Below are 18,848 nucleotides of genomic sequence, written 5' to 3'. Positions count from 1 at the left end.
AATTTAGTGTTCAGATAACAGGTTGGAATAAACTTGAACTGCTGGGTCAGGTTGGGTTGGTTTGGTGTGCTATTTTCTGGGGTCAAATTATTAGAGATGTGTAATAATGAGGTGTCACCTAGCTACACTTTCCCTTTCCTGACTCAGAAGCCTCACTAGCTCTCCCAGCTGTAGTAACTTGCCTTTGAATGGTTACTTACTGTAACAAGGGTGTGAATTAGTTTCTTTGTTCTTCTCTTACCCTGAGTCATATTAACCAATGTTCTCATCGCTTACATGACAGCATGCAATATCGTTCAAATTTTTGGTGTCAATAAGATTTTTAAAAAGGAATTTATACTTCTATATAGAAGGGGAGCACTGAATGGATCAAAAGTGGTACTCCCTTTCTCCCTTAAACATTTGTGGTGCCACCAAATCACTTTTTAGTATTTGTGCTAAACATTAAAGAGCTTTATTGCCAATAATGCAATCACTCTTTGATTATGTAATACTGAATTTCTCTCTCTCTCTGTCCAGGCTGCATGAGGAGATAAAGGACTTTTATGATTATATTTCTCCTCGTCCAGAGGAAGAGCACATGAGGCAAGAGGTGGTGAGCAGGATCCACAGGGTCATCAAGGACTTGTGGCCCAGTGCCGAGGTTAGTGTTACACACACAGTTTCAGTTAATATGATTGTCATCTTGCGGGTTTGTCATTTTGTATTCTTGAATATTTGGTATCTGCCAAAGAGGCATAAATACAACCACTTTTTCGGAACTTCCACTTGACCTTTTAAATATCAAAGACAAGATGTAGTAGTTCACCATTATGTTGATGTCATGGACATGTAAAGGTCTAAATATAGAGCCTTGAGGAACCCCATTTCTAAGTTGTCACTGGAACCCATTAGAAATTAAATAAATACTCTTCTCAATTCACCTGTACATCTAAAAGGATATTTATTGATTTAACCGTGAATTTGCTTTATATAATTTTTTTTTTTTTTTTTTACAGTTTGCATTGCTCATTCTAGCTATTTTGTCAAGTCACCTTTATTTATATAGTGCTTTTAACAATAGCGTGTTTGTGTCACAGCAACTTTCCAATATCAAAATAGTGTATAGAAAATAGTGTCAATAATGTAAAATGACAAGATTAAACACTAAATTTTCAGTTAAAGGCATTTCATTATTGAATTCAATGATGTCCAGCTCAATTCAGTTTAAATGGTATCTGTGCAATCAATTGACGATATCGCTGGGAAATTAAGTGTCCCCAACTAAGCAAGCCAGAGGCGACAGCGGCAAGGAACCAAAACTCCATCGGTGACAGAATGGAGAAAAAAACCTTGGGAGAAACCAGGCTCAGTTGGGGGGGCAGTTCTCTGGCCAGACAAACCAGATTTTGTAATGGTTGGTGGCTAATCATCTAATTTCTTAAAGGGTTACTCTCCACCCCAAAATGAACATTTTGTCATTAATCACTTTACCCCCATGTCGTTCCAAACTTGTAAATGCTTTGTTCGTCTTCGGAACACAAATTAAGATATTTTAGATGAAAACCGGGAGGCTTGTGACTGTCCCATTGACTGCCAAGTAATTACCACTGTCAAGGCCCAGAAAAATATGAAAAGCATCGTCAGGATAGTCCATCTGCCATCAGTGGTTCAATCTGAATTTTATGATGCGACGAGAATACTTTTTGTACGCAAAGAAAATAAAAATAATGACTCAACAATTAATCTCCTCTCTGTCTCTCCGTGTCACCGTAGTGCCATTTTAGAGATTATCCACTGAACGCAAATTGCATACTCTCTTCTTTATCAGCTGCAACACAAAGATGCTCTATTCTACGTGTATTTACATTTTGATTTGAATAGATATAGCGCATCCTTGTGTTGCGGCTGATATGGAAGAGCGTACGCAGTTTGCGTTCCCGGTTTTCATCTAAAATATCTTAATTTGTGTTCTGAAGACGAGAGAAACTTTTACGGGTTTGGAACGACATGGGGGTAAGTGATTGACAATTTTCATTTTGGGGTGTAGTAACCCTTTAAATTAGATAATTTTGTCAGATCTGTAAGCCAGCTGGAGCTTATGGATGTGTTCTGGCAGAGAAAGAAATATGTCTTATTGGGGTTCATCATTTGTCAGTACGATAATAAAGACACATGATGTGGAAATTTCAACTGCACAGAATCTGCACAGCAATATAGCACAGCAAACTCAACAGTGACTCTTCAGTGTGTTTCAGAGGTGGTGGGACATTCTGTTGCTAAAATGTACTTTTAAATGCATGGATAATAAGCTGAAAAATAATCTAAAGTGTGTCAACAGCCTGATTTAACCTTTGCGTTGTGGGGAAAAAAAAGGTCTGGTTTTATTTCTGTCTGAAACTGTCTATTTAGCTTCGAGTGCAAGATAATATTTCAAGGAAATCTAATCGGTGTAATAACAGATCACATGTTTCTTGCCGTATATATGAGTGCAAATTGTAAGAAAAGTAGGCAAGGCACTTGTAGCTAGAACATGCATTTGTATCAGAGTTGTTCTTCAGAGGCATGTTTATATTTGGCTGCCACACTGCTGTGTTTGTCTTCCTGCACTTACACATTGAGGAAACCAAATTAGTATCCCCTTCTCAGTGCCAGTGTCTGGTTGCTTGTGTAATTTGGGAATGCATATTTATTGTCAGTAATTCTAGCTCCTAAAACGATCATTTCCCCTGTAAGTTGAAAGCAGCACCCATGCAAACAGCTGCTAATGGTTAGTACTAAAGATGAATTATTTTCAATCTCTTTCTCAACGTTGCCTAAAGGATGTGAATAGTTTGTGTCAGTGTAAGAAGTTTGAGTATTTAACTCTGCAAGGAGAGGCTTTACCTATTATTTTAGAACCACATACATGACATTAAGTCCCTGTGTGAATGAATACTTTGTGTACTACTTGTTGAATGCTTGTTTTGAATTATTTATTTATTTATGCTTAGCTCAAATGTATATTTATCTATTATTTATTTTGCGCTTTTTAAATTATGGAGTACATTGCCCCATAGGCTTGCATAGCATGTAACAATCAACATAGAAATATTCATGTGTCTTATGAGGTCACATCTTTCTCACCAATTTCAGTCCAAGTGTGTTTTTGCAAGTAATTACACTCATGTACTCATCATCATCTACATCAGAGTGTCTCGTGGGAATACCTGTGTCTGATTTGCATGCTATCTTTCCTCTTTTAAATATGAATGCATTAGTGTTGGGACTAATGGTTTCATTGGTAGATTCTTGTAAAGGCAGATTTAACCTGTTTTTCTATTCTGTTTCAGGTTCAAGTGTTTGGCAGCTTTAGCACAGGCTTGTATTTACCTACAAGGTAATATAATAATAATAATAATAATAATAATAATAATAATTTTAAAAATATTATTTTGCTCTTGCTGCTTTTTTTCACTTAGCACAAAATTCATATGATCTAAAATGGTCTTTTTGTAATTGTGTAATGCAAGTTTTATGACATGTAGATGTGTTTGTGTGTGTATGTGTTTTTTGTGCTTGCAAAGAGGAGATTTAAATTTGTGGTCACACTTTAGAACTTGTTAACTATTTACTATGACTTTTCCCTCAATAAATTTGCTGCTTATTAATAGTTAGTAAGGTAGTTGTTAAGTTTAGGTATTGGGTAGGATTAGGGATGCAGAATAAGGCATCAATATGTGCTTAATTAGCACTAATACGTGGCTAATATTCTAGTATTATGCATGCTAATAAGCAACTAATAGATGTAACTGTAGTGTTACCAAATTTGTCATTTTAGCTCTGCTTGTCCTGTGATTCCGAGTGTGTCACAATCCCTATTTTTTTTTACGCCAGTCTCACGTCACTCACCAGTCATACTGTATACACCACCTGGATTACTGAACTGTAGTATAGGGCTGGGCAGTATATCGAGTTTGTACGATATATCGATATATTATGTATAAGCAATACGATATGAGGCAATACCGTTTATATCGATATACTGTACAGTAGTTTGAAAACGAGCGCATCTGAAAATACAGTGGAGGACACATAATACAATAATGCATAATACAATTTGTTCTAAACACGTGACAAACTTTATATGAAGGGCTTTAAAGTTAGATATAGAAGCCTATAGTTTAGTTTGTTTAAAATGGCTCTGACAGAAAGGATGTGTGCCGCTGACAGACTCACGCTGTTTAATGTGTTTGAGATGTGCTGTTTTCCTAAATGCAGAACTTGCATTTCACAGGTATATTCTCCATCTGTAAATGTTAGAAAGCTATGGAAATATTTACATTTTGCTATCAGAAGTGCATTAGCCTTCAGCTTTGAGATTCTCCGCTGAACTTCACACACTTCATTTACAACGAGCGCCGCTGCGCGCATGCGCACCAATCAGACAGAGCGCAATGTAATAGGAGCGCAATAATTCTGACTAAAATATACATTTTGCTGAAATATTTGTAGTTGGACAATGTGTCATGTAGAATTTTAAACCTACAAGTAAGTGTATTTGTATGATAGCACTAACTAACGTGACTGTAATTGGGTAGGCTTGCCACTATGTTGATAGCTCTGACCCACACATACATAGCTTACGCAACCCAGGCAATGAACAAAGCAAAACCAGTGTTACACCGTGTCTACACCGGACGCGAGCGAATACTATAGATTACTATAGAAGTCATTATAATCAGTGATGCTGTCTACACTGGATGCTGCCCAGTGCGACAAATCTCAGACAGAAAATAGCTGCCGTGTTTATGGCGTGCTGACACAAATTTCAAATGATTTTCAGCGGTCACTTTGTCGTGTCCAGTGTAGGAAGATTTTAGCTGTTGTGCCGCGGCGTGTCCGGTGTAGACACGGTGTTACTCACCCACCCATCAAAAAGAACCAAAGCAACCTCAGCGTCCGATCGCAGGACTTCCGCTCCTTGAATTCTCTCCAGCTCTGGAAAGTTGATCCGATATTTACACGGTTCCTACTTGCCTTATTGTTCCGCACACGTTTTCCTCTTGTTTATTTATTTTTTATCCACCATCTCTATCTCTGTGCCGCTCGGCTCCGCTGTTCACTGAACGCTCTCTCCTCCACATCATGAGTAGACACGCTGATTGGCTGAAAGTTTGTTTTGGTACTCGACTCGGACTGTTTTCTAAAGCATTTTTGAAAAATTATGTACCCCACCTTTAACTTCTGCTTTAAAAGCATTGCTTTTTTGTTTTTAGATTGCAATGTTAGAATGTAATTTTAACCCTTTTAACATAATATATGGTTACATTCACTTTATTTGTTTATTTTTTTTAATCCAAATACAAAAGCGTAGAAAATATCGTATACCGCAAATCAGCCAAAAAATGCAGAGATTGATTAATTTTTGCTCATATCGCCCAGCCATAGACATAGTGGAATAAATCTGTCTGTGCCAATACACAAGTATGCTAGTTGTTGAAACAGTTTAGTTTAATATTCAGTTGTAACGTCCATAAATTAATTTGTAACATACTCTGGTGCCCTTTCATAAGTTTGTTTTTAGTTTATTAAAAGCCATCAAACTTGTTCCAAAACATCATTCAGTGTATTGCTCATTTATTAAGAAGAGAATCATTCTTGTTTGCTTATATTTAACACTTTCTCTTCTCCCTCTTTATTTCAGTGATATAGACTTGGTGGTTTTTGGTCACTGGGAGACTTTACCTCTCTGGACTCTAGAAGAGGCACTGCGCAAGAGAAAAATTGCAGATGAGAACTCTGTCAAAGTCCTGGACAAAGCAACGGTACGAGCACCGCTGTGTCATACACATGGGTTGGCTGTTCTTGATGTCTGTCAGACATCCCTGCTTGTGTTTTAACGCTCTGTGTGTTTGTAGGTCCCCATCATTAAACTGACAGACTTGCACACAGAGGTAAAAGTGGACATCAGCTTTAACATACAGAATGGTGTTAAAGCTGCAAACCTCATCAAGGACTTCAAACAGGTGAGTGTGGTGTTTTTTTTTTTTTTTAAGTCCTCTTTCAACAGAAATGCTGACTTCAGATGGAGCTGTTTCGGTTTTAGAAACTAATTTTATTTGGATTTTCAACATCTCAAAAAGTGAAATGGCTCTCAAGCACCTTATTTATCATGTTCTTTTTCCCTTTCTCCATACTCTTCCTCCACGTGCTTTGATATGTTATCAAGAGTAAACTCTCCTGTTGCTGTACATTAGTTTGTGTGAGAATGAAGATTGATTTCTGTATTTGATATGCATCATTTAAATGCAAGGTGCTTTTTAGTCTTGTAGTTGCAGTCTTGATTTTATGCAGATTTATTTTCTGACTTGTGTGTATTTGTGTGTGTTTCAGCAATTTCCTGTATTACCGTACCTGGTGCTGGTTTTGAAGCAGTTTTTACTGCAGAGAGAGCTGAATGAGGTTTTTACGGGAGGAATTGGATCATACAGTCTGTTCCTCATGGTTGTCAGCTTCTTACAGGTAACACACTTCTACACAGTCCGTCAAATACACACACACGGTCTCACAGTACCCTAAAATAAATTCTACTAAAAACATGCATACTGCACTTCACTGTGACAGTAAAGATTTTTACGTTGTTACAAAAATTAAATTTCAAATGCTGTTCTTTCTACTCATCATAGAGTAGGATTATGGTTTTTACTAAAATATTAATCTGCACAGCTGCACAACATTGATAATAAATGTGTTTTTTTAGCACCAGATCAGCAAATTTGAATGATTTCTGTTGGTCATGTAACACTGAAGACTGGAGTAATGGCTGCTGAAAATTAATCTTTGTCATAACAGAAATAAGACATTTTAAAGTATATTAAAATAGAAAACAGTTAATAATGTTTCACAATATTACGGGTTTTACTGAATATATTGTAGAGCCTTGGTGAGCATAAGAGACTTAAAGCCTTTTCCTTTTTTTAATTAAAGGTATATACCTCATAAGATTTGCCTCAGGAGTGAAAATTACCCATTTAATGATAATTGCTCATAGGCTTGTTGTTAATCCAACAGTTTAAGTATAATTTATAATTGCTGTTTTATTTCCCAGTTGCACTACAGAGAGGATGAGTGTAGTTCAAACCCAAACCTCGGTGTATTGTTGATTGAGTTTTTTGAGCTGTACGGACGGCATTTTAACTACCTGAAGACGGGGATCAGGATCAAAGATGGTGGCTCGTACGTGGCCAAGGATGAAGTGCAGAAAGGCATGCTGGATGGGTACAGACCCTCTATGCTTTACATTGAAGATCCTTTGCAGCCAGGTACAAACACAAACCCTAATGCACACACTGACACATTTTAAACAGCTCAACTGATACAAACATGTCACCAAAGATGGTATGGAAGATGTTCTTATCATTGTTTGTGTTTGTGTCATAGGCAATGACGTAGGGCGAAGTTCATATGGGGCGATGCAGGTGAAAGAGGCTTTTGATTACGCTTACGTTGTCTTAAGTCACGCTGTGTCCCCAATTGCCAAGTACTACCCCAACAACAAGTCAGAGAGGTGAGACAAAGAGAACTATAAAAGAGATGTTAAATTTTCTAAGTTGTAATTTCAATAGTAAAAAAAACCTGCACACAAACATTGAGAGAAGTCAAAGGTGAAAAAAAATAAAAATACTGTCATTTAAAATCCAGATCTACATGATTGGTCCCATCTTTTCTCCACAGTATTCTTGGTCGAATAATCCGTGTCACACAGGAAGTAGCAGAGTACCGTGACTGGATCAGTGTGCAGTGGGGCCAGCGTAGCAACAACGAGCCAGTCCTCAATTGTAATGGTAAGACATCATCCCTGAGCTCATTTTGATATGTCTATAACTTGAATATCCCTGAATATCCCTTTTTTTTTCTTCTCCATAGCAAATGATGTCACGCTGCTAGTTGAGTCTGAGGAGCTTGATGAGTGTAATAATAACTTTCCAAAAGATAGTGCGGTACTTCCTGCTGTTCCCCGGAGCAAAGTGTCATCAAATTCTTCCTCCCCTTCCCCCTCTTTCCCTTCATCACGATCATCGTCATCATCTTCAACGGCCTCTAGCTCAAGTGATGCGGTAAGTTGCCATTAGAGTAAAATTACTGGACCTAAACATAGGACCCTGATAAAAATTATAATTTTAGATCAAAATTTCAGACGGCACTTAGGCTTTTGCATCTGGGCCCGTATTCACAAAATATCTTAAGGCTGAAAGTAACTCATAACTCACCGATTTAGGAGAAAATCGTAAAAATAATGGCTGTCAGTCCTAAATTTAGGACTCCTAAATTTTTGCTTTAAGAGTGTTTCACAAAAAGTTTTAGCACTAAAACTAGCTCCTAAACCTGTGAAACATTAGGAGTAGTGAAGAGGACTCCTAAGTCACTAAGACCAAGCCACAAACTATCCTAAAATGGCTGTTGCCGGCAATCTGCCTTAGAATACAACCATTTTTTGAAACCTTTGACAGTTAATGAGCATTTAAAAAGGTATCACTTTTTGGTTTTGGAGGTTATCACAACTTTGATTATCCATTAACCAGCTGGGCAAGAAGTACCAGATGTTCTTGCATCCAGTTTGACTTTTACCTTTGCATGTCTTACTATCAGCCATGATTATTCTACTCTGTTAATTAAAAGGCTGTTTATATGCATGTTCAATAATTGAGACGCATACACGTAAGAGGCTGACAATTAGCTGAACATATACTTGTTTAATTAGACACTTAGCCTGCATTTGAAAATCTTTCTTTGAATGTGGCAATTAACAGTTTCATTTTTCAACCTTTTATTTGAATATGGCAACGTAAATATTTCTGTGAATAAATCTCTAACAGAGACCCCTCCACTATCAGCCAATCACTGTGTGCATAGTTAGTAAGCATGCTGACATCCTCCATAACAGCGAGGTCAGCCCACCCTTATTCTTAGCTTAAGACATCTCTCTATTCCTTAGTAAAAGTTTGTCTCAGCAGAGTAGGTTTTAAGAGAAAACTATTAGCTAAAACTTTTACTGCTATTTAAGAGAACTCTTAGTGGTAAGATAAAATGTTTTGTGAATACGGGCCCAGAACTCTTCATATATAGAAAGAAAACCTATATTTTATATATATGTGTGTGTGTGTGTATATGTTAATATAGGTTTTCTTTCTATAAATACATTATCCTGTTTGTCTCTTCCTTATTTCATACTAAATATGGTAATATTAATAACCGTCACATTAATATTCTATTCATCTGTTTTTAAACTGATTTTTACTATGAGCATTTTCTTACACTAAAAATAGAATTAGATGCTGTTTTAGCATAAAACTAAATACATTTTAGATACACTATTGGTAAAATGTTATTTGCATTACAAAATAATAATAATAAAAATATTTGTTTTGTCTGCTCTCTGCAGGACTCTGATGGAACGCCCTGTAAAAGTTCAAAAGCTTTGGGCCGGGGCTCTAAATCTTACAGTGAGAATACAGAAAGGAATCTGTCCAATCACAGATCACAAAATCATTCAGCAACAATGGCCACCCCCACTAATAAGGGCAACAAGGTAAGAACCTGATGGAGGTGACTGATTCCATTTATGATGGAGACATTGGTTCAGTATCTCAGTAATACATAACACTTTACTGTAACATTCGATTTGTTAGCATTAGTTAACAAATTGATTTGGTATTAGTTAACAAATTCAGGGTATCATGAATTAATCTGTGGTAAAATACAGAATTTATTAATCTTATTTAATGTTACTATCTGCTAATACATTTTTAGAATTTTAAGTTGTATTTTCAAGTGACTTTTTATTATTTTATTTATTCATTTATTTATTTTGCTTTTCTCCTCTGCTGGCATTGTGTACCATGACTGTGTATATTATCACATGCATAATGAATGAACACTACCAACAAATTATCAATGAACAACAGTATATTTATTAAATAACCAAGATGAATAAATGCTTTAGAATGTTTTTAGTTTATGATATCTAATGCATTAATGGTAACACTTTAGATTAGGGAACACATTGGCTATTAAATAAGAGATTTCACTGAATAAACTCCTAAATGTCCTGCTTGTTAATTGTTAGTAAGGTAGTGGGGTTGGGTTAAGGAATATGGTCATGCAGAATAAGGCATTAATATGTGTCTAATAAGTGCTAATAAACAACCAATATGCTAGTAATATGCACGCTAATAAGCTACTAGTTAAAAGTGAGAACTGATCCTTAAAATAAAATATTGTCGCATTAACTGATTTTAACAAAAAACGCAACATGGTAGAGTTTTATATAAATCATCTTTGTTTTTGTTTTTTAATTCAGAGCCGACAGCTTGCTAACAAAAGTGCTCAAGGGCCACACAACAACCCCAACAAGATCCAGCAAAACAGCAAGTCCCAAAAACTCAACATGAAGAAGAGGAAACCTCAGCGTGAGGTAGCGCATGAGGACTTTTGTAGATAGGGGGAGCTGTTCTTGCAGACTCACACCTGCTCTTAATGTCTCTGACCACAGAAGGGTGCTGCTGGTATCATTTATCTCTCCTGTCCCACTGTTTAAGGGATGCGTTTGACTTTGTAGCTGGAAAATAAAAAAAAAACAGAATAATTAAAGTGGGGCGTAGGCCATGGGATTGAAATCATGTGGGAGAGTTTAGGCCTGATCTCCACTGGCTTCTGCACAGCTTCTGCTCACTGCCCATATGGGAGCTGCTCTGCTCTACTGAATATGTTGGAGGACCAGAGAATGTAGGCGAGAGAATTCAACTTGAGCAATACCTGAAGCCCTGGACTTTTGCCTCACTGAGGACAACTGAAATAAAGGACTCGAATTATAAAAAAAAGGTTACATTGAAAGTGCAAAGATTTTTAAATGTCTAAAAAAATTTAAAACGTAATTAGTACAAGAGAAATTATGCATGTTTTTTTCTTTTTTGAAGAGTGGTTCTTTTTTTGTCATGTACGCAGATTATACAAATATTTGTACAAGAAAAAAAAAATTATACAAAAAGACAAAGAAAAAAACAACAAAAAACACAAAATACCCCAAAAATATTATCCGACATGGAAATGGTTTCATAATACTTTTATAGTATTGTTCAATTTTTGCCATGCTATAGATGTACACACATTAACCAGAAAACAGCTCTTCACAGCTATGTACGGGTTTGGGTTCAATTGCCAACACTTATCATCAGCCTCTTCTGCTCTTCTTGTAATGATGTGGTTGGGCAGTGTGAGAGAGGTTTTAGTAGTTGACTGCACATCTGAAAATGCACACAACTCAGTGCACACTGAATGAATGTGTGTGTGTGTGTGTGTGTGTGTGTGAGCAGTCTGTCAGCAAGAGGAGTAAAGTGTGTAGATCTGGAAATTTAAAGAACACCACATCTGTGGTTTTCAGTCTGCTTCTCGGAATGATCTGCCCCATCACAAAATAAGTTGTATTTGTTAATGTATTTATTTTTATCAAAGACAGTGGATTTCTATATGCTGACCGCAGAGGCCAGACATGTTTTGTGTTCTGTCTTATGGCTGAGTGGCAAAACATGATTGTTGCTTGTCATGTAGTGTGCTATACATTTTTTTCTGAATGTCAAATACCCTTTTTCTGATAACAATCGAGTGACCAAGTTTATTTCTGAAAGTACATTTTAACAGCGATATAAGAAAAAAATGGTTTAAACATTTTAATTTGTGGCTGGTCTACTTAAAAAGAGATGGTGAATTATTTAGTATGATTTTTATTTTTTGTTAATTTTATTTTATTTTTATTTCTCCATTCCACTGGATCTTGATGTATTGTAAGAATGCCTGTTCTCTCTAAATTAATATGATTGCAATTCTTCAGATAAACAGTAGGTGGCCAGGTTATTTCATTCACTCTAATTCCCCCGTGACTTTTTGTTTTAAGATTTGCCTAATAGTTTTCACGGATCTCTGTAGGTTTAAGAGATGATGGCTTTTGATGAGGTAATAGTAGTTGCTCCACCTGTGTTGAGTGTACATGAAGCTAAAATGGAGTATCGAAGCCAGTAGTATGTCTTAAAACCAGATGGATGCCACTGAAATAGAGTTGAGAGAAATGCAGAGATAGAACAACTGGAGGATCATTAGTGCCACAGCCAGTGCTCCAGACAGGTTTACTTCACATGTATCCATGATCATCCATGCAATAAAAATTACAGCACAACTATCAAACAATCAGGCTGGTACATTTACTAATCTATAAAATTCATGTTCAATACCTCTTTTCTTTGTTTGTTTTGAAAAGTTGCTATACATTTTGTACTTTCCTAATGTTAAGTGTACTAAATGTTGTTTGGACAATTTTTGATATTGTTTAATGTCTTGGTATAGGGCATTTAACTTAACACCAGTGACTGAGCCAAGCAAATGAATGATGTTCTATAGTCAGAGCGAATCTTAATGAAAACCATAATTAAACCTCACAACATTTTCTCTCTCCAAGACCCAGTGACGCTTTGTGAAAGACTAAATGTATCAATTTCAACAATAATACAGTTTTTGTTTTTTTGCTTAACTTCATAGTTCTCTTTTGGTTGAGGAAATTGTTAGAAATTGGCTATAGGGTGGCAGATTTACTCGGCGCACAAACTTATTTTCCAATTAAAATACTGTTACCTTGCATTCAGAGGGATTTTGAAAAATATTTAGTTAGTTGCAGCTGCATTCTGCACACTACAGAACAACTGATGTGTAATTTTGCAAGTGCACCAGGTTTAACCTGACACTGAAAGAGTTAATAATCTTAAATCTATTAAAATGTCACATGTAACTGTACTCTCTGACTGTGGGAGACACATCACACAGAAGAACTGAGCTAATTATGCTTATCATTTGTCCAGGTGGGACTCTTTGCCCGAGACAGACTCAGACATTTACCAGATCCTCATCTCTATTGTATTTGGCATACCAATATAATACTTTATATGATCTATGATTTATTTGTGTATATATAGGAAGATAATATGGCAGTGATTTGGGAGCAATTATTGCTGCTTGAGCAGTCATATCACACTTTCCAAAATCAGTCAAGTTAATCCACAAAAGAAAAAAAATTAAATAAGGCAGAGTTATAAAAAAAATTAAATAAGGCAGAATTATACATTTTTGTATATGTCCTACTTGTAGTGCCTGTCTGTGAAGTGTAGGCTATTGCAGCTGCTTCACTGATATGCACAAAGCACAGAACTGCAGCTTTCTCAATGTTTCTATTGACTTCTTAACAGTCACGTCTATGTTAAAAACTGGTAATCCCAAAACTAAGCAAATATTGAATATGCATAAACAATTATATATTTTATTAGTTTTATATAATGTTTCATAGTTGATCAACAAAAAAATAGTTTTAAGTCATTGTTTTGAGGCTGTGTCGCTCTTAAAGGCTACTATTAAGACATCAATATGTTTTGTATATTTTTGGGAAAATAAAAAAAAAGGGAATAAAGCTCAGTTTTGGACTCAATCATAAGGAAGATCTGTATTCTAAAATAATAAAATGCACTTTAAAATCAGCAGTGTAGCTGTGTTATGTGCATTTTACATGCATTTCATGCAGACGCCTTCCCATGCTTTTAACGCAAAAAAGGAGAGTGCTTGCATTCATTAACAACAATGAACTCTTACATTGTGTGGACGCTTCTATTTTTAAAATAAAACTTTGTTGCCGAATGCATTGAAGCGACGCGCTGCTTCACACACCGCGCATCCCTTCAGTGTTTCTGCTGCACACGGGGAGGCGCGCGCAGAGCAGACGTGATCAGCACGGTAGTTTCCGTTTGTGATCGAGCCGCTTGAGCTCGAGTCCCTGCGAGAGAAACAGTTAGTCAAGATTTTACACAGTCAAACAGAACTGAGGGCCAAAATCAAATCTGTCTTACCGCTGTGGGTTTCGGCAGCAAACAACAGTTTAGCAGCCAGGTGAGTGGAGTTACTCACTTCAGCGGATTTTATACCTGTAGACTTCAGTTACCTGGACTCTCGAGGGAAACTGAGCGAACAGAGATGTTCTTTGTTTTTCGTTGTATTTTGTAATGTAAAGTAAGTTATGTAAGTACGTTTTCGGGTTTTCTTGTTGTCTGGGTTCATCTGCAGGGCTCTGTCGTGTCTGTAGCGCATCAGTTGGGCTCGGAGAGAAAGAGTAAACATTCCTGACTGAAAATCTGTATCATTATTGATACATGAGGAAAGAATGTGGTCCGGTTTTGAAAATGTCCTGGAAAAGACTTTGTCTCGAAATATAGCTCACAACATCATCTTTAGCCCCGTTCTGCGAAACTGGGGATACGTGTATGGTAGCCTTACTGTGATTTGGGTCCAACATTTTTCATGGTGTACAGTTAGCCTGATGGTTTATTTCAAATACAATCAGCACGACTGATGCAGCAATCTTCAGGCTATGTCTGCCAGATGTGGAAGTTACTGGGTTGCTACTTGATATAAATGGTCTCTGTACAGTAACTGAATATGGCAGAGTGTATGAATCTAAGTGCACTTATCATCTGCAATGTAGTCTGAGCAAACAAAACCACTGGGCTTACCATCTGAAAGTGAACAGAGGAGAGGGACGGGGTAAAACAGATGCCCTCAAGGCAATCCATTCAACTAGTATGGATTAACCAAAAAGTAGAGTAAAATTCAGTGGAGCATTTAGTACTTCTAGAATGATGTAGAGACTGCAGAGCTGAGTGAGACCTGTAAGAAGCTTATTGGAGAGACGCCTGGATTTGTGACTTTTGCTTTTGGGTAAACGCTATCAGACGCTGTCTCTTTACCGTTGCTGCGGTGTCTTTCACATGATGTTAAATTGTTAAATGCAAAATTACCCTCTCTTCCAAGAAATGCTTACTAGTTACAAAGGTTTTACTGATGTCTGCTGGACAATGGGGTGCTTTGTTTTGTAATTTTGTTGTGATTGATTTCAAGAGTATAGAGTATGTAGGACGCAGTTTCCCCCTTGGTCATTGAAGATATGGAAATATCAGGAAAAATGCCTGGAAAAAATGATGGAATAATGAATTTAAATATTTGTGGTTATGATCTGCTCTTAGATATAGAAAGTGAATCCTCCATGTGCGCAAATATTTATTTATTTAGTTAATTGTTTATTTTTGGAGACTTTTTGTACAATTGTAGAGACCCACTCCAGGCCAGCAATCTTAAAGACTTGTTTAAAAAAGAAAAAAATAATAAAATAAAAAACTTAGGCATGAATGACTGGAAAAGTCGTGGTCATAAAGGGTGGGAACCCTTAAAAAAGCCGTGACTGAAGAAGAAACTTTACATAGAGAAGTGACATCTGTAATCTAATGTAAAATGCTGCAAATAAGTGTAAAAATTCAATATAGCATCTGAGATTGATGTGCAGATTCTTCATGTCTGTGTGCCGTAAATAAAAACTTCTTGTGCACAACGCCTTTATAATTAGTCCATTCAGTAGTTTCCAATTTGTCATTGTTACAGTTATTATTAAATTGTTAAAAACGACTGTATAAATAAAGGTTTTGCTATCATGTCAGAGCTGCTGTTTAGCTCTGTTTTTTATTTTGGTAACTTTAAAGCAGAAGAAGCATTTTTATGTCTACTTTACACAACCGGTTAGTATGAAAGTAGAGATGAAATCATATTGACATTAAATTAGTAATTGCTTAATTTATGCAGAAACAGGTGATGTAAACTAAACGTTTTGGATATATATGTACTATTGACGATGACTGATGTTTTATAGGTCACACCTCTGATCTTACCTTAACAGTCATTGAGGTGCAGAGTCTGTCTTGGCTGCCGTAGTCAGCACTGTACAGATGAACTCTTCAACTCATAAACGGTCATGGTCGATGCAAGGGTAACAGGATGTGATTCTGAAAGTTTGCTGTGACAAAAATCTTTGATCTTTGGTTTCGTGAACAGTCAGCTACTTATACAGAACATTAATGTTGTAAACCGCTTACTAGTATTTAAAAATAATATTTTGGAACAAGTCAGAATTATTTATTTCTTTGGTTCTTTTGGTTGTTAATCCCTATTGACAAAATTAAAATAGTTTTTTTTTTTTTTTTACTAAAATTGCAAAGTCGCAATTGTTTCATACTATGTAGTGTTCTGCCAGCACTTCTAATGTCTGTTTAATGGACTTTTTGAGCTTCTTGACAGCAGCTACATATTTTTGCAAGAAATATGGTAGGAAGTGCTAAATTAGCTGCTTAATGCCACTTTATATTGACTAATGGAACATATTTGTCCTGCTGGATTGCAGACTGGAGTGTGCTATCATTTTGTGAGTGATATATAAAAATCTTTGAGAGTGAGATATATAGCTTTTCAGTTTGACATGAGATGCCTGATGCAGGACACTTTCATAAGCTGTCACTTCTGAGAAATGCCCATTATGAGCCTTCAAATATTCATCTGTCATTCTCTTTTTACCTCTTATGCAGCACAATATGAGTTTAGATCATTTTTTCTACAATGCAGTGTTTTAGTATGATTTTTTTGTGGGATTTTGTTGCTTGTGTTTTTGTTAGTATTCGACATTGTAGCCTATTTAAAGAGAGAGTTCACCCTAAAATGAAAAGTCTGTCATTTATTACTCATCCTCTTGTTGTTCCAAACACGCAAGACTTCCGTTCATCTTCTGAACACAAATTATATCGATATTTTTGATGAAATCCGAGAGCTTTCTGACCCAGCAGCAACGGAACAACCACTTTCAGGGCCCAGAAAGGTAGTAAGGACATTGTTAAAATAGTAACTTCTCGTGTCAGTCTTCGACACGCGTTCATGAAAGTACCACAATGCAAACAAATGAACTAAACTAAACTTAATGTACAGTACACATACTGTATGTAGCATATGCACAATGCAAGTAGATTGGTTCACCACCCAAAGGATTGTTGTGTTGTATTTTCTGCAGGAGTTGTTTGTTCTGGGTATCTGTGCAGTGTTGAACAGAGTTTATTGAGTTCATTGAGAGCACTGTTAGACTCTGTCTGAACGTGGAAAGCAAGTGAGAGGCAGACAGCGCTACTTACAGACATGAGGTTAATTATATATATCCGTCCGTCCGTCCAAATTTGGATATTGTGAGACTGATAACAGGCAAGATTACTTTCTTCTCTCTTACTTTAAAAGACACACACAATCACTCTCCAAGACAATGGGGACCTGCTAGATTACTTATCTTTAATTTGAGAAGCACGTGGACTCCCTCTGACCTTTGATGTGTTTTCCACCCGTCTCTGTCACTAATGCTAGAGATCTATAAATGGTAGAGAGGTTAAACATTCAAGTGTGTGTGTGTGTGTGTGTCTAGTATGTTCTTCTCTGATGTCCCCTGAGTATTTTCCACCTCTGCTCCGTGTAGCACACTCCCTTCCTCCTGTGGAGATTTTCTGGAGTTGACCATCCATGTATCCACACAGGCAATGTCTCTTCACTGAATGGAATGCGGTGTTTTTTACGGGAGTGACTTCCTTCGCTTACTTTGGGTTCTTTTGTTTTGCATATGCTAAAATGTCTGCAAATTTGATCTAAATTGTTTCAAAGTAAATCATTAAATAAAAATAATAAATAATAAAAAATTCAATTTTTGGCTTAAAGATTTACTATTAAGGGAATTCTACAGTTTTATTTTCATAATAGTTAGGTTTGTTAACCAATTCAGGTTAACAAACTAGTCAACTTAAAAACACAATTCAAATAACATTCTCTTTATTAAAAACTTCCAAAACCACCTTGTTAAATAATGTTCCATTCCAAAATATAAAACACTTGTTAAATGTCTTTGCAGAAATATGGAAAACATACAGGTCATTCTCAAAAAATTAGCATATTGTGATAAAGTTCATTATTTTCTGTAATGTACTGATAAACATTAGACTTTCATATATTTTAGATTCATTACAACACAACTGAAGTAGTTCAAGCCTTTTATTGTTTTAATATTGATGATTTTGGCATACAGCTCACGAAAACCCAAAATTCCTATCTCAAAAAACTAGCATATTTCATCCGACCAATAAAAGAAAAGTGTTTTTAATACAAAAAAAAAAAAGTCAACCTTCAAATAATTATGTTCAGTTATGCACTCAATACTTGGTCGGGAATCCTTTTGCAGAAATGACTGCTTCAATGCGGCGTGGCATGGAGGCAATCAGCCCGTGGCACTGCTGAGGTGTTATGGAGGCCCAGGATGCTTCGATAGCGGCCTTAAGCTCATCCAGAGTGTTGGGTCTTGCGTCTTTCAACTTTCTCTTCACAATATCCCACAGATTCTCTATGGGGTTCAGGTCAGGAGAGTTGGCAGGCCAATTGAGCACAGTAATACCATGGTCAGTAAACCATTTACCAGTGGTTTTGGCACTGTGAGCAGGTGCCAGGTCGTGCTGAAAAATGAAATCTTCATCTCCATAAAGCTTTTCAGCAGATGGAAGCATGAAGTGCTCCAAAATCTCCTGATAGCTAGCTGCATTGACCCTGCCCTTGATAAAACACAGTGGACCAACACCAGCATCACTGACTGTGGGTACTTGACACTGGACTTCAGGCATTTTGGCATTTCCCTCTCCCCAGTCTTCCTCCAGACTCTGGCACCTTGATTTCCGAATGACATGCAAAATTTGCTTTCATCCGAAAAAAGTACTTTGGACCACTGAGCAACAGTCCAGTGCTGCTTCTCTGTTCAAAAGTGGCTTGACCTGGGGAATGCGGCACCTGTAGCCCATTTCCTGCACACGCCTGTACACGGTGGCTCTGGATGTTTCTACTCCAGACTCAGTCCACTGCTTCCGCAGGTCCCCCAAGGTCTGGAATCGGTCCTTCTCCACAAT

General features: G+C 36.7%; 2 protein-coding genes across 4 annotated transcripts in view; both read left to right on the top strand.

The window, feature by feature from the left end:
- LOC306886727 (terminal nucleotidyltransferase 4B-like) overlaps positions 1–13,066 on the top strand; it is a 38,364-nt gene extending 25,298 nt beyond the window's left edge. The window contains exons 2-12 of the mRNA XM_079444051.1: positions 520–643; positions 3,312–3,358; positions 5,666–5,786; positions 5,880–5,987; positions 6,355–6,483; positions 7,070–7,283; positions 7,402–7,528; positions 7,696–7,805; positions 7,888–8,078; positions 9,404–9,550; positions 10,322–13,066. Coding sequence (XP_079300177.1) covers positions 520–643; positions 3,312–3,358; positions 5,666–5,786; positions 5,880–5,987; positions 6,355–6,483; positions 7,070–7,283; positions 7,402–7,528; positions 7,696–7,805; positions 7,888–8,078; positions 9,404–9,550; positions 10,322–10,462 — 1,459 coding nt within the window. The 3' untranslated portion in view covers positions 10,463–13,066. The remainder of the gene's footprint in view (positions 1–519; positions 644–3,311; positions 3,359–5,665; positions 5,787–5,879; positions 5,988–6,354; positions 6,484–7,069; positions 7,284–7,401; positions 7,529–7,695; positions 7,806–7,887; positions 8,079–9,403; positions 9,551–10,321) is intronic.
- Positions 13,067–13,747: 681 nt separating this feature from the next.
- The window catches only part of LOC306886704 (adenylate cyclase type 2-like), a 43,975-nt gene continuing 38,874 nt past the window's right edge, over positions 13,748–18,848 (top strand). Inside the window, exon 1 of one of the 3 annotated variants that reach the window (XM_079444032.1) lies at positions 13,748–13,941. The gene's annotated coding sequence lies outside the window, so the exon portion shown is untranslated. Of the gene's footprint in view, positions 13,942–14,672; positions 14,767–18,848 lie in introns of those variants that run through there. The other 2 variants (XM_079444031.1, XM_079444033.1) reach the window with 2 other exon arrangements.

The sequence above is a fragment of the Barbus barbus genome (assembly GCF_936440315.1).
Source record: "Barbus barbus genome assembly, chromosome: 2".
Lineage (NCBI taxonomy): Eukaryota > Metazoa > Chordata > Actinopteri > Cypriniformes > Cyprinidae > Barbus > Barbus barbus.
This window is presented reverse-complemented; position numbering and strand designations above follow the sequence as displayed.